At 39.3% G+C, this 15,720-nt stretch overlaps 1 protein-coding gene across 7 annotated transcripts in view; it reads left to right on the top strand.

Annotated features, from left to right (window-relative positions):
* Positions 1-15,720, top strand: part of KIF2A (kinesin family member 2A) — a 62,876-nt gene that overhangs the window by 37,579 nt on the left and 9,577 nt on the right. For 5 of the 7 annotated variants that reach the window (XM_040977589.1, XM_040977590.1, XM_040977593.1 and 2 more), the window contains 11 exons: positions 178-278; positions 2,413-2,508; positions 3,139-3,193; positions 3,579-3,741; positions 6,312-6,402; positions 6,532-6,595; positions 7,304-7,395; positions 8,032-8,174; positions 8,657-8,861; positions 9,647-9,757; positions 10,440-10,507. In XM_040977589.1, coding sequence (XP_040833523.1) covers positions 178-278; positions 2,413-2,508; positions 3,139-3,193; positions 3,579-3,741; positions 6,312-6,402; positions 6,532-6,595; positions 7,304-7,395; positions 8,032-8,174; positions 8,657-8,861; positions 9,647-9,757; positions 10,440-10,507 — 1,189 coding nt within the window. Of the gene's footprint in view, positions 1-177; positions 279-2,412; positions 2,509-3,138; positions 3,194-3,578; positions 3,742-6,311; positions 6,403-6,531; positions 6,596-7,303; positions 7,396-8,031; positions 8,175-8,656; positions 8,862-9,646; positions 9,758-10,439; positions 10,508-15,474; positions 15,589-15,720 lie in introns of all 7 variants that reach the window. The other 2 variants (XM_040977587.1, XM_040977588.1) reach the window with 1 other exon arrangement.

Below are 15,720 nucleotides of genomic sequence, written 5' to 3' on the forward strand. Positions count from 1 at the left end.
GTTCAAAGCAGCTCATCAGTAAGCTCATGTCATCACTGCAGGCATGCTTCGTCACTGTGTCCTTTTTTTGCTGTATGTGGTAAAGTAATACATAAAATGTTCATAAAAAGTGCAGTATCCTAAAGGGAAAGCTATACTTGTCCTTCTATAGCTCATCTTTTCTTTTTTTTTTTTAAGCACGTAGGAAATCTAATTGTGTGAAAGAAGTAGAAAAATTACAAGAAAAACGAGAAAAAAGGAGACTGCAACAGCAAGAACTTAGAGAAAAAAGAGCCCAGGTATGTAGCATAAATGTATATTTTGTTTTGTTCCTGCATCAGGCAAAGGTGATGCTATCAATGAAAGTGACGTGAATCGAATCATAAAGTAGTTGAGAGATGTACTTAAAGAACTTTCTTTAGGGGCCATAGTAGGCCAACCAGCTCCCCGATTATGGCCTGGGCAGAAAGCAGAGCATGGCTCAAGTCCTTGGACCCTGCTCTCACCCGGGAGAAGAAACTCCATGGTTAGTAAATTTGACACATCATAGGAAGAAAGAAAGAAATTCTTGATTTCAGATTTGTACTGGATAACGAGAGGTGATCTCCATTGTGCTCCTGAAGAATTTCCTTTTGGTGGTAGTACAAATTTTAACTGGGTTTTTAATCCTTTGAAGGTCTTTTCATAGTAGAAATTTTGTTGTTCATATAACTCCTCCATCTGTGCATACTGTTTCCCATAGTAAAACAACAGGTTATTAGTCTAGTAGCATGTTCAAATGCCCTTAACCAAGCCAGCCCACCAGGTCACAGGTTTTGCTAATCAGTTGTGTACCCAGTGTTCTGTTGAGCCTGAGTCAGTGTGTGCAGTAGGGATCCACCGGAACAGCACAGGTGCCACCTGCTGCTTCTTCCGAGTACTGCATCATACATCTCACTTCTCTGAGTCTCACTTCTGCTTTTCCAAGGCCATGGTTAAAATGATTTCACAGAGCAGAATTAAAAGTAAGTTTCAGTAATGATAATGAGGTTAAATTACATTCACAGGAAGGCTGTTTATGTGTTTTTTAAAAAATAGAACTTCTGTTCAGTAGTTTTTCATTCATGACCAGGAGAAGCTATTAACTGTTACTGTCTAACTTACTAATATATTCTCTTAGCTTGGAATTCGAGAATTAAATTGTACTCAGCATTTAGTGACTTTAGTTTTAAAAAATTATTTTGCATTTGCTTCTTTAAGTTTTGTGTCCTAATGCTTTAGGGCTATTTCACCATGCCAGATTGATTGATTGATTGATTGATTTTTTTCTTCAGAGATTCAACAAAAGCAGAAAGTGTCTGTAACCAGATATCTGTCTCTGCTTTGCTCAAACACTGATTTATGAAATTGAGAAAAGACTGATTAATTTCTCTAGAATTTCAGCTTTTCCAGAGTCCTTTGCCAGTTGTTTTAAATGGGAGCTATTTCTCTTTCCCTCCACTGTCTATTTCAAGTATTATCTATTTGAAAGGCAAAGTTTAAAGACATGCCTTCCATGTGTTTGTTCACTGCCCAGATGGCTGCAATGGCCAGGGCTGGGTTAGGTTAGAACTAGGAAACATAGGCCCAGCATGATATCCTAGTGGCTAAAGTCCTTACCTTGCATGCGCAGGGATCCCGTATGGGTGCTGCTTCATGTCGTGGGTGCGCCACTTCCCATCCAGCTCCCTGCTTGTGATCTGGGAAAGAAGTTAAGGATGGCCCAAAGCTTTGGGATCCTGAGCCCTTATGGGAGACCCTGGAGGCACTCCTGGCTTCAGATCAGCTCAGCACCAGCCATTGTGGTTACTTGGGGAGTGAACCAATGAATGGAAGATCTTTCTCTCTGTCTCTCCTTCTCTATATAAATCTGGCTTTCCAAAAGAAATAAATAAATAAAACAACTAGGAAGCATAGCATTTCATAAAGGCCTCCCTGATAGGCACAGGAGTCCCGAGGCTTGGGCCAGCTTCCACTGCCTCTCAGGTGCACGAGCAGGGAGCTGGAACAGAAGCAGAGCAGCCAGGACTCAAGCTAAGGACCCTGTGAGACACAATGCTGGTTTTGGAGATGTCAGTTTAACCCACAAAAGAGGTTTAGCCCCTCTTTCTTCATTTTTCTAGAAAAATTAAGGCGTATATGTAACAGGCTCCTGGAAAAATTAAGGGGTGGCTTTAATGAGAAACCTTTGAGTTAGAGTTATCAATGCGTGCAGACTAATGGGATTGTGCAGACTAATGGGATTGTGCTTTGCGTCTGAATATAATCCTGAGCATGATTAAAATGGGTCATTTCTCCAGTTTGAATTTGGGGTTCATTATGACAAATACCACAATTTGTTTTAATTTTTGAACCATATGTATAACAGATGCAACATACACAATGCTATAATCACTGTATTCTGTTTTCTAATAGGATGTTGATGCTACAAATCCAAACTATGAGATCATGTGCATGATCAGAGACTTCAGAGGAAGTTTGGATTATAGGCCTTTAACAACAGCGGATCCTGTAAGAGTCTTTGTGAACCATTGCTTTGTTTTGTTTTTCTCTCCAAATAACCGCTTGGATTTTATACCCATTAAGTTTATATTGTTATTAGTTAGTTCATTTTCCCCTGTCCAATGGGTGTTCTCTCCAAGAAAACAGCACTTGCATGTTCATCTCCTGTGATTTGCTGTATTATAGTGTAATGGGGCTCTTTTCAGAGCAGAGTCCCCTTTTGGAAGGGCAGAGCAACTAAAGAGACACATGTCGGAAAAGCCATATTCCTTCCCAACCACACCTGACTTCATCCAAGCTCCAAGCATGTTTCCCCTTCGGCTTGGACTGCAGAGCCCGCCATCACTCCTGTTTGTTGTTAGTTAATTCATTACTTGAAATAAATGCCTTTCTAACTCTTAAGAAATGATGAACCAAAAACTTGCTGGAAAATGTTCTCACTTATTAGTCCATCTCCTTTTCTACTGAAGAATGAGGATTAAGTACACAGGGAATATTAACTGTGAATAATTGATACAACAATCCACCTTGCCTAGCGTCTGATGCACGTTAGTTAGCAGAAATACATCTGTGCTAGGCAGGTGTTAGGATTTAATAGAATTGTTGACACTCACTTAAATAAAATACCTGTTTTTCTAGATTGATGAACACAGGATATGTGTTTGTGTGAGAAAACGACCACTCAATAAAAAAGGTATGAAACTCGTTAAGCTATACCACTCATACTATATTTTGATAACAGCACAAATCAGATTGGTTTGGAAAAGTTAAAATGTTAAAATGTTAAAATGTTAAATGTTAAATGTTAAAATGTTAGGTTCTTTCGTTTTTCAGTGACGTGCGTGTTGCTGTGGCTGGACCTCTTTGTTAGTGCTTTGAATCGCCATTCATAGTTCTTGCTTCACAAAACTCTAGACTTTTTTTTTTTGTTTGTTATTGAAATACTCTGTCTTATTGAATGAGGTATTTATACTTACAGGTCTTACTATTTTTATTTTGAATTCACCTTAAAGAAGTTTTGTATATGAAGTCAAATGCTGTGAGGGTTACTGAACATTGATTTTCATTTATTCTTTTAGAAACTCAAATGAAAGATCTTGACGTGATCACAATCCCTAGTAAAGATGTCGTGATGGTGCATGAACCGAAACAAAAGGTAGATTTAACACGGTACCTGGAAAACCAAACGTTTCGTTTTGATTATGCCTTTGACGACTCAGCTCCTAATGAAATGGTTTACAGGTAGGTACATTTGTTTTAAATCAGAATCTTGGTTTCCTGCTGAAACTTAATGTTTCTCTTAGTGTGGTTCTCTGCACGTGTAATAGGTTTCTTCATTCTGATGTTAAATAGAAGAAAATGTAGTGATGCTATAATGAATATTAATAGTTACTGTTTGTCATAAAACTCCAAATCAGTTTTTTTGATTGATCATGTGGGAAGCTTCACTTGAGTTTCAGGGACTTGGGCCTTTGGGGATGAACAAGAAGATAGAAGAGATCTCTCTCTTCTGACTCTCAAATACAGGAACTTTTTTAAATGTTTTTCATACAGAGTTAAGAACATGAAGATTGCTCCTGCCACGTGTTCAGCTTCATCCACATGGGCAGTTAGCCGCTCTCTGTGGATGTATTTTCTTATTTGAGAATAACCCAAAGATTTGGTTGTAAATAAAGAGAGAGAGAGCATAATGATACTTGCCTATTCACCCTACACTTCCCTTCTTGTTCCCATTTTTCTAGTTTTTTACAGTGACATACTTTCAGTCTGGTTTATAATCATAACCTAAACCCACCACCAAACAAATGATTCAACAGGTAGTAATTAGAAAAACCACTGTTACTTTATAAAATTGTAAGAAAACCAACAACCGAATGAAATACCAACTTCCCTGGGCTTTGCCAGGAAAGGGGGAGGTCAGTGACAAACAGAAGATCACAGAATTGGTGTCTGCCTGGCCCGGGAAGGTGAGGAACGCAGTGAAGAGTTAGGGATTTGTCATTGTACCCTGCGGGATTTGTAGTCACTGAGAAGGGTGCTGTCTCTCCGTCCTCCCGGCTCTGTCCTAGAAAATGTCAGTGTGTTTGACTTTCCTACTGGTTTTCAAGACCAGATCTGAGGACGGGAGCCAGGAGCCAGGATCTGGTCTGCTCTGGCCATTATGGCCACTTGGGGAGTAAACTAGCAGATGGAGGATCTTTCTGTCCCTGTAAATCTGCCTTTCCAATAAGAATAAATAAGTCTTTGGGGGGAAAAAACAGGGAAGCCATGTAATAATATTCTACTTGTAGGTTTGTTTTGTATTGTACTTGTCAGTGCTCTGTATGGTGAAGTTGTATTTCTTTTCCCTGTGCACCTTTTTCTCTCAATTCTAATGGTGGATTAAACAAATTTGCTCACAGGTAATCATCATAATACATAGTTATCCTTTTGTTGAGTCAGAATTGTCAAATCAGACCTTTCATCAGACCTTTTGATCTTAGCCAAAAGGTCAAGAAGCAATAGATTCCATATCCTATAAGCATAATTTATGTTGTTTTCCTTAAGTGTAAATTTTCATGTCTACATTCAAGATCATCCTCACTTTTCTACTGATTGAGAATACCTAAACATAATATTTTTATAGATTCCTCCTTGACTATTTTTTCTCTGTTGGCTAATGACCACTCTGGGAATTAGCATTTGGCACCGCAAGCTGATGCCACTTCTCGGGATATGCGCATGCCCTATCACAGTGCTTGGTTTGAGTGCCAGTTCCTCTGCTTGCTATCTGCCTTCTTTCCAATGCATCCTAAAGGCAGCGGATGACGGCTCCAAGTGGTTGGGTCCCTGCCACCCACATGGGATACATAGATTGAGTTTGGGCTTGTAACTTCAGCCTGGCCTACACTTGGGTTTTGCGAACAGTGTGGGGCCTGGCACCCTAGTGGGAAACTGGATGAAGCTCCTGGCTCTTGGCTTCAACCTGGCTCAGCCTTCGCCGTTGCAGCTGTTTGTTGAATGAACCAGTGCATGGAATCTCTTCCTCTGTCTTTCTGCCTTTTGAATGAAATGAAAAGTAAATTTTTGAAGTAATTACTATACTTTGATTCTGTTTCTGTCAGAATTGTAATTGATACTTGTAGTTTTTTGTTGTTGTTGTTTTGACATCATTATTAGTGTGGACATTCTTTGGAAACTATACTATAAAACTTAAGTAGCTTTTAGCAGTTGTATTAGAAGATAGGTTTATTTTTGTGCAAAAGTTCTGATATTTTCTTTTGAACATTTTGAAAAGATACTTCATGTATGTGGGCTCAAAATTTCTTACACCAAAATAAGTTTACTTTTTTTTTTTTAAGGTTTATTTGATTATTTAGAAGGCAGAGTTGCTGAGGTGACAAGGGAGCAGCAGAAGCAGAGCAAGCTCGTTTCCCATATAGTGCCACAGTGGCCAGAGTGGGGCCAGCTGGGGGCCAGGAACTTCACCAGCTTTCCCACCTGTGTGAAGGTGCCCGTGTGGGCCACTCTTCCCTGCCTTTCCCAAGCACGTAAACATTGGACGTGGAGGAGCTGGGACTCAGACCTCTTCCCATATGAGATGCCAGCGCAATAGGTGGCAGCCCTACCCACTATGCCAATAAAGTTGCTTTTTGAATTCCATTTTCCACGAACGTTTTGAAATACCCCTGTGAAGTTATTTAAATTTTTCATGAAGATTTGTTTAAAAATTTGTCATAAGTTTTATTAATAATGAACTTTGTTATTAGCTGTAACTTTCCTATTTTTTTTAAACTGTCAGCATGTTCTGAGTGCTGGATTTTATTTTGAAGGTTTACTGCTAGACCACTGGTGGAAACTATATTCGAAAGGGGAATGGCTACGTGCTTTGCTTATGGGCAGACTGGAAGTGGAAAAACTCATGTAAGTAATGTATTCAGGTTACGTCCTGGTGTGGAGCTGCACTTTCTGTCCCTTACAGCTCGCTTCTGAGATCTCAACACTTGCTCCTGAATAATAGCTGTTATTCTTTATTCTCTTTTTAAAATACAGACTATGGGTGGTGACTTTTCAGGAAAGAATCAAGACTGTTCTAAAGGAATTTATGCATTAGCAGGTAATTGTCCTTTTCATATAGTTTATAACATTCTTGGATATTATTCCAGCAGCTATATGCTGTAGTCAGTATTTATGATGTCGTTTTTAGGTTTTCAGTTGCTCACAAGGAACTGTTAGTTTTGGAGGACAGAAATCTTGACTATATGAGGGCACTTCACAAAGTTCATGGAAAAATGCATTTTATGACAAGACTAGGTATACATTTCAAACAACTTTCTTTAAAACATTGACTTCATTTATTTGAAAGGCAGAGTTAGAGAGAAAGAGAGCTCCTCCATCCATCCTCTGTTCCACCTCACAATGGCTGCAGCAGGTGGGGCCACGGGAGGTCACAGCCGGGACTTCCATCCCACTTCCCACGCTGGTGCACAGGGGCCCGAGGACACAGCCCAGAGCACACTGTTTTCTCAAGCACATTAGTAGGGAGCTGGTTTGGAAGCAGAGCGTGGGATGCCTATGATAGGTGGCAGCTTAACCCATTATACCTCAACCCCAGCCCAAGGATAAAAATTTTGTGCCAGAATAAACACCATTTTATTCCATTTTCCATGAAATTTTTGAGTCCTCTAAACTCTTTTTGTTAGTGTGTAGTCTGGTACATTTGGTGGAGATTACTTTTAATCGTTTGGTGGCTAAGCTATAAAAAGGTTCCATTTGCTGTATTTGATGTGTCTTAATAGTTTCCTGTATATGACGTTTTTGACAGCTCGAGATGTCTTTTTAATGCTCAAGAAGCCGAACTATAAGAAGCTAGAACTTCAAGTATATGCAACCTTTTTTGAAATTTACAGTGGAAAGGTAAGGGGAAATTTTTAATTTTAGCTTTTGTAGTAAACTAGACAACAGTATAAGATGTGCCCACGTTTACTGCTTCTAAGGGTGTTTTCACTCAGCGGCATGTACTTTATTCACTGTGCTTTGCAGCCCTCATGATGGCAGATGTTTTGTTTTACTTACTTATTTGTTTAAAAGGCAGAGCAACAAAGAGGGAGAGACGGAAAAAGAGGTGAAGAGCAAGGTCCTGTCTGCTGACTCGCAGCCCAAGTAGCTGCCGTGGCAGGGTCTGGGGCAGGGCAGAGCCAGGGGCCGACACCTCCGAGTCCCCTGCTGTGGGCAGTGGGTGCTCAGGTGGATGGGCTGTCTTCTCTGCCATTCCACGCACGTTTCAAGAAGCTGGATAGGAAACAGAGTTGGCGGGACTCGGGTAGCAGCACTCTGACAAGCGGCCAGTCTCTGGCCATGCCACGACACTCACCCCACAGAGATGTTTCCTGTGTATCTGGAATGTTCTCTTAGAATTTACGTCGTGAGTTTGCTGTGTTAATGAGCATTAAGAGTCTTCAAACTCATTAAGTGTTATTATTGTGATATTATTTTTGTTGGTGAAATGTTTCCTCTGGTGATTGAGTTTAATTTGAATATGGCTTTTCACAGGTATTTGACCTGCTAAATAGGAAAACAAAATTAAGAGTTCTGGAAGATGGAAAGCAGCAGGTTCAAGTGGTAGGATTACAGGAACGTGAGGTCAAATGTGTTGAAGATGTTCTGAAACTCATTGACATAGGCAACAGCTGCAGGTAAACCTCATTTTGATTAAGAAAGGGAAGTTTCAGTTTATTTTTAGTATTACTTTTTTATTGGAAAATCAGATAGAGAGGAAGATCTTCTGTCCACTGATCCACTCCTCTCAGTGTGTCTGACTTTCCAATTAAATTAATAAAAAAAAAGAAAACAAACAAACAAAAAAACCAGATAAGTTCTTTAACATGGTTTGTGTGGGTTGGAAATAAAAATCATTATAAATTTTTGTGTTACATATAGATTTGAGTGACATCTGTTGTGCTGATACCATACTCGCTAATGTATTTCAAGTTTGCCGGGTGTGTGTGTGTGTGTATCTTGAATCTGGCTATACCAAGTGTCTCTTCTGTATTTAATGCTTAACATTGACTAAATTGTGGGGGAAGGATGTGTTGCTTTTTATTCTAACAAAACTATCATGCTTTGGACAAGTAAATGAAAGCCTTTGTGTAACAAGATGTCCTTGATTGCGTTGTAGAACATCTGGTCAGACATCTGCAAATGCGCATTCATCTCGGAGCCATGCAGTGTTCCAGATTATTCTGAGAAGGAAAGGAAAACTACATGGCAAATTTTCTCTCATTGACTTGGCTGGAAACGAAAGAGGAGCCGACACCTCCAGTGCGGACAGGCAGACCAGGCTGGAAGGTGCTGAGATTAATAAGAGCCTTTTAGCACTCAAGGTGAGGACAGCGCACTCAGTCCTGAAGGATCTCGCACTGTTGACTTGAATTTCATTTATTCAAGTGCAAAATAGTTTTACCTTAAAAAAGAGGTTTAAAATTCACTCTGTTTGCCCTTGACAGTTTTAGATTTTAGTCTACCTAGTTGTCATTTGTGCACATTGTATTTCTTCCTTTACCATGGGAAAAAAAAAAAAAACACAAGGTTAAAAAAAAAACACAATAATTCATTCTTTGCACTTATTTTTATTTGAAAGACAGAGCTACAAAGAGGAGAGATTGGGAGTGGCCTTAACAGCTGGATCTAAGCTGATCCAAAGGCAGGAACCAGACCTTCTTCTGGGTCTTCCACATGGATGCAAGATGCCAAGGGCTTGAGCCATCCTCCGCTGCTTTCCCAGGCTGCAAGCAGGGAGCTGGATGGCAAGTGGAGCAGCTTGGACATAAGTGGCATCCATATGGAATGCCAGTGCCATAAGTTGGGGCATAGCCCAGTATGCCAAAGTGCCATTTTCAAAATTTAGTTGTTTATAGTTAATCCTACTGCTTGTCACTTTTAAAAAGGTTTAGACAGTCATAATTTCCAGGATTATCCTTTGGAATTGTAAAGTTGGTTTGTTATTCACTTTATTAACATCTTTAAAATGTTGTAAAACTGCTTTTCTATTTTCAGAGCTGGCCAGACCTTCAGTGTTAAAAGTTAGAGCAATAAGGTTGTTAAGTTCATTAGGATTTCTCTTGGTTAAGACAGTCTAATCTGTGAGGCTTGCTTGCCTGTTTTGCAGGAGTGCATCCGAGCCTTAGGTAGAAATAAACCTCACACTCCTTTCCGGGCGAGTAAACTCACTCAGGTGTTAAGGGACTCCTTCATAGGCGAAAACTCCCGGACCTGCATGGTGAGTTCGTGCTTGTCGTTTTTACTTGTTTCTTTTTTTTTTTTTTTATTGTTAATAATATTGTATTATGTGATACAGTTTTATACGCACTGGGATTCCCCCTACCCCTCTCACAACCCTACCCCCATGGTGGATTCCTCCACCTTGCTGCATATTCACAGTTGAAGTTCAATTGGGATTCATTCATTGCAAGCATATACCTAGCATAGAGTTCAACAGCTTGTTTCATTTTAATCCTGAAGAAAGAACTACCTGGTATTTGCAGAAAGTCATGAAGTGTCTCAATGGCAACAACTTGATTTCTCCTTGTGAGGAATACAGTAGCGTTTTAAGATGCGGTGCCTGGTCCATCCAGTAGAGGATGGTGTGGCGGCTACAGCGCGTGCTGCCACTAACAGGCCGCAAAGGCTGGGTGTCCGGCCGTCCCGCAGGCTGCTTCCTTCTAGATGTTCATTGAACTTTTCAGCTGGAGTTGATGATTGCCTCATGCCTTCAGACAGTTGCTGTGTGTTAACCAGGCTTCATGTTTGTTATCTGATGGTGGGTATGAAATGGCATGTTACAAGTTCAGAAGAACATCACGAGAACTTTAAATACTGTTGTGGGGTTAACAAATAAGTTTTCTAACAGTATTATTGTCTTGCTCATTTATGTTTTCTTAACTTCCAAATCTTCTTCCTAGATTGCCACAATCTCTCCAGGAATGGCATCCTGTGAAAATACTCTCAATACATTAAGATATGCAAATAGGTATGAGAATTGTTTCTTAAGTCTGAAATTCAAGGGACCCAGTATAGCACATAGCATCGTTTAATGTCTTAACTGTGGTGTTCTTTCAATTTTGGGAAAAAGAAAAAAACTTTCGAACTAATCGAGGTAATATTTAGACTCATTTTTGTCCAATTCTAAAAATAAATGGAAATGTGTTTTAAAATTTAGGCAAAGATACAGATATTTTTAGTAAAATTGGTCTTTCTGTCCATTTCAGCAAGTTATATTTTATGATACTTTATTACACTTAAATCAAATAGATTCTTCCTGCTGTATTAACACTCTCAAGCAGGGGGTGGGAAGGCCTTTTTTCTACCAACAGCAATTTGAATATTTATAACTCAAGGTTATCAGCCAGTATAGACTGGTTCAATTTCCAAATCCTGCCTGCAGTCACACAGACCAGACCAAATGCCTTGAGACCACACACTGTTCTTTCCCAGGGGGAGTGGGAACCCTGGGCCGGTCTGCATTCCTTCAGCTGTTCTGGCGTATGCTGGCCATTATTCCCGACACTATGAAATGTTGCGTATCAGGAGTTCAGGAGTCTAGGTCTGAGTCGGGAGTGAACGCGCAGTTCTTTGTGGTGTTCTTGTGTGGTTCACTTCTGTTGCTCCTGTCATTGGAGTTGATGGAAAGAGAAAATGCATCACACAGTAGCGAAGCAGTTTATTCCTTAAACTCATGGAGTATCCTTGGAATTTGGGTTATTTTGTAATTTGGTCTGTAGATTTGTTTTCCCTAATGTTCATGTTTATATAGTTTTAAATTTCTGTTTTCACCTGTTAGCATTTGTGATTTTAATATATAGAGAGATAAAATTATTCGTTACAATGTATTTCTAGTGTAGAGATTTTCTTAATGTTTTTTCCTGTCTCTTTGTTTTAATAATGGAGCTGTATTTTTATTAAAATGTGAAATATACATACATACAGAAAAATATCCAAACCGTAAGTGAATGTAACGAATATTTGAATAGTCACAAGATGGGGAATTCCTGCTGTCACCTTGGGAAATAAAGCCTTAGTCCCCCGTGTCCCCAGCCTTGCTCGCGTGTGTTCCTTCGAGAACACAGACTCTGACCAACAGGACCCAAACCATTCATCTCTGCCCCACAACCATTATTCTCACTTCTTTGGAGCATCTTTCTTTATTTCTTCTCCTTTTAAAACTGATTTTTTATTACCTGTCTATCTGTTCTTGAATGACACTGAGCTATGTTTGGATTTAGCCTAAACTTAGCAAGACAGGCCTTTTAGTTCCTTACACTTCCTGCATTTGCCTCAACAGAAGAGTCTCACAGATAATAAACACTGCTGGAAAGTATAGACCTTTTGTTAAAAACATGTAACATAGCTTCGTTTTAAAAATTTAATTTCTTAAAGTTTGAATTATAAACTTTTAGCTGAAAACTTGTGTTTTTTTTTTTTGATTGTGGGAGTTTTCCATCATTAATGTTAACCAAAGTGCTTATTTTAATATTTTCTGAGGAAGTGAAGGCTTACTAGTAGTAAAATATATTGAAGAATTAAAACAAGCATAAGCCCTCTGTGTTTTAAAATTTCATTTTGCAAAGAATTCCCCCATCATAAAAATGCCGTTCTAGTTGACCATCTCTAATCCACAATGCATGGGCCCAGAAGTGCTTGAGGCGTCAGTGTTTTCCAGATTTGGAACACTTACATACTTACATGTATGTGATGAGATATCTTGGGTTTGGAACCCAGATATCAACATCCATTTATGTTGCATGTACACCCTATACACATAGTTTGGTGGTAATTGTATTTAGTATTTTTAGTGCACATGCACTTTAATGTTGTGACTCATCAGATGAGATCAGATAAGGAACTTTCTGGTTGTGGCATCTGCTCCAAAAATTTTGGATTTTAGGGAGCTGGCACCAGCACTCGATGGGCTGATCCTCCACCTTCAGGTGCCAGCACCCCAGGTGGGCGCTGGTTTGTGTCCCAGCTGTTATAGTTTCCATCCAGCTCCCTTGTGGCCTGGAGTGGCAATAGAGAATGGTCTATAATATTGGGACCCTGCACCCACGTGGAAACCTGGAGGAGGCTCCTGGCTCCTTGCTTCAGATCAGCTCAGAAGATCTTTCTCTCTTTGTCTCCTTGTCTCTGGAAATATGCCTTTCCAATCAAAATAAATAAATGTTTTTAAAAATTTGGAGGGTGGATTTTGGACCTAAGGTATTCAGACTTTTAGAGTAACATGCTCAAATTGTAGCTGTTCCACTGGTTTGTTTGGGTCCAAGGAAAGTGTTTTAACTTACAGAATGTATTTAACTCCATATGTCTAAGAATAAAAGACATTTACCTTCCCTTGACAGTTTCATGCCAATGTTCATAACCTAAGAGTCAATAATTGTATTTTTTTACAACTAAGGAGAATCCACTCCTCTTTAATGTTAAATCTGCCCCATGTTGGATAGTTATGTATTTTGAGATTAAGCTTTATTTATTTTAGGAGATTGTTATCCCTTAAGTCTGTATACCTTGTGTGTCTTTAGAAAGGGGATGTCTATCTTTAAGTGTTCTTGAAGGATGAAGAGATGGTCTGTGTGTAAGGCGTAGCATAGTGCTTAGATGGAGTAAGTGCATTAATCGTTATTGCTGCTGCAGTTTGCTCGTGTGCCTGGGAAGGCAGCAAAAGGTGGCCCGTGTGTTTAGTCCTCTGCCACACACATGGGGTACTTGATGGAATCTGAGCTTTCAGCAACAGTCTGGCCAGGACCCGTTGTTGGGGTCCTTTCGGGAGAGAATGAACAAATGGAAAAGAATCAGTTCTCTTTCTATGAGCAAACAAATAGATAAATCAGATGAGAAAATGGAATATATTAGAGGCAAGTAAAGTACAAAACCTGCAGAAGTAGTAGTTGGTGCACAGAGAAGTAAAACACAGTGAGAAACATGCAGTCACTTCTGTCCTGAAGCATTTGGGGGAAAAAAAAAACAACTTTCATAGTTATTTGATTTTTTAAGGTTTATTTTATTTTATTTGAAAGCAGAGTGACCGGGTTGGTAGAGTGGGGGAGTGGACTTGAGCCATTTTCTGCTACTCTCCTAGGTGCATCAGAGAGCTGGATTAGAATCAGAGCAACCGGGACTTGAACTGGCACCGCACTATATGATGCTTAGTGTGGCGGGCAGCAGGTTAACCCACTATGCCACAGCCTTGGTGCCAGAAACTATAATCTTTTTATAATGGCAGTGATTGGGTCGTGGCTGGAAAAACCACTAAGAATTTTTTAACTGAATATTTGTGGAGTATGATTTCTGAATATAGTTTGGTTTGGCTTGGATAAAAGGATTTGGATATAGGTTGTGTGTGGGTGGAGCTAAAAGAGCATCTAAATTAGGAGATCCTGAGGCAGATAAGAAATGGGGTTGAAAGTTAAGTTAGTATTAAAAGTTTAGTTGTCTTTTTTAAGTGGTAAAGTAAACTTTTCATATTAGTTTATTTTAAAGGATTAAGGGTAGATGAATCTAATATTGAACTTTTGAGAGTTGATATTACCAATAAGCCTTAACTGGAAGATATACTCATCTAAGTTTAATCTATATGGATTCTTATGACTGGCTATTATTGACCTATACAGAATGGAAATCCCATGTAGTCATTCTAAGAAATAAGGAGAAAAAAATTTGGATAGTGTGTTGTAATATTTAAGTAACATCAGACTGGTTCTCAGTAAGGCCTCGTAAGCCACGTTTCTTACTGAGGTGAGGCCTTGGGTAAGCTACTTCATTTCTCTGGATGGTATTCTCATCTTTAAAATGGAGATAATACTTTAAGGTGTTATTAAGACTTCATAATATAATGCCTAAAAATTACCAATCCTGATACCTGGCATACCGTAAGTACTTGGGGAATACCACCTGCTACTTTGAAATGCGGTTGAGCCAGAAAGGACCTAGGGAATCATAGATGGGGTGAGAAAAGTTGTAGTCAGGTTAATTGTAACTAAGAGAGACATAGCAAAAAACAGTTTAAATTCCATCGCTGAAGATCGTTCTCCATCGAGGTTCTTCACCTGAATCACCAACCACAGAGAACTGACTAAGGATGCTGCATAGCTAATCCCATTCTAGAGTATAGGAAACAAATTAACTCATTACATTGAATGTCTGAATAGTCAGAACTTAATTCTCTCATGTCTTTTTTTGTTTGAAAAATATTATAAAAATATTAGGTTGATTAATGCTAATAAAATATTCATGAGCTAACCATGAGAGGAATTACATCAAGACATTTCAGATTTAGATGGTAGCCTGGTTTAAATTCTTTGTCTCCTCCCCTCCCCTCCCCTCCCCTCCCCTCTCCTCTCTCCTCTCCTCTCCTCTGTCTTTCTCCTTCCCTCCCTCCCTCCCTCCCTCCCTTCCTTCTTTCTTTCCTTTCTTTTCTTCTTTCCCTCCTTTCTTTCCTTCCTTTCTTTCTTTCTTCCTTCCTTCCTTCCTTCCTTTCTTTCTTTCTTTCTTTTTCTTTCTTTCTTTCTTTCTTTTTTTCTTTCCTCCCTCCCTTCCTTCCTTCCTTCCTTCCTTCCTTCCTTCCTTCCTTCCTTCCTTCCTTCCTTCCTTCCTTTCTTTTTCTTTCTCTTTCTTTCTTCTTTCTCTTTCTCTCTTTCTCTCTCTCTCTCTTTCTTCTTTCTCTCTTTCTCTCTTTCTCTCTCTCTCTTCTTTCTCTCTTTCTTCTAAGCAAGATTATGAGAGAGGGTCACAGTGTACCAAAAAGGAAGGATTTAAAACAATAAGACAGAGGGTTTCATAAATCTTAAAGTTGATTCTCTGTAAGTTGGTATTCTGAATACATTGTCATATAATGTTGATGTAATTTTCTAAACAAAACTGCATACTAAATGAAAACATGAAATGTGGGTTGCTATGTTTACAAGAGCATTTTTCTTTTACTTTGTTGCTGTTTTGGTGCTGCAGAGTAAAGGAGTTTGGAATTAGTCCATCAGACATTCCCTTCTCACAGGGTACTGGCAGTCGCCCCGATCTCTCTCCTTCCTATGAGTATGACGACTTTTCTCCTTCGATTACCAGGTCTACTTCATTCAATCCCTAAGATATTTGTTCTACTAGTTTCTTTTGAACTGTGCTGTATATAAACATTTCATTTACTTTTGTCCTAAGTCATTTGATTTTTCCTGTTCATTTCATTTGGCAGGTGGTGGT

Source organism: Ochotona curzoniae, unplaced genomic scaffold (genome assembly GCF_017591425.1).
Source record: "Ochotona curzoniae isolate NIBS_2020 unplaced genomic scaffold, NIBS_Ocur_1.0 contig_2754, whole genome shotgun sequence".
In the NCBI taxonomy this organism is placed as follows: Eukaryota; Metazoa; Chordata; class Mammalia; order Lagomorpha; family Ochotonidae; genus Ochotona; species Ochotona curzoniae.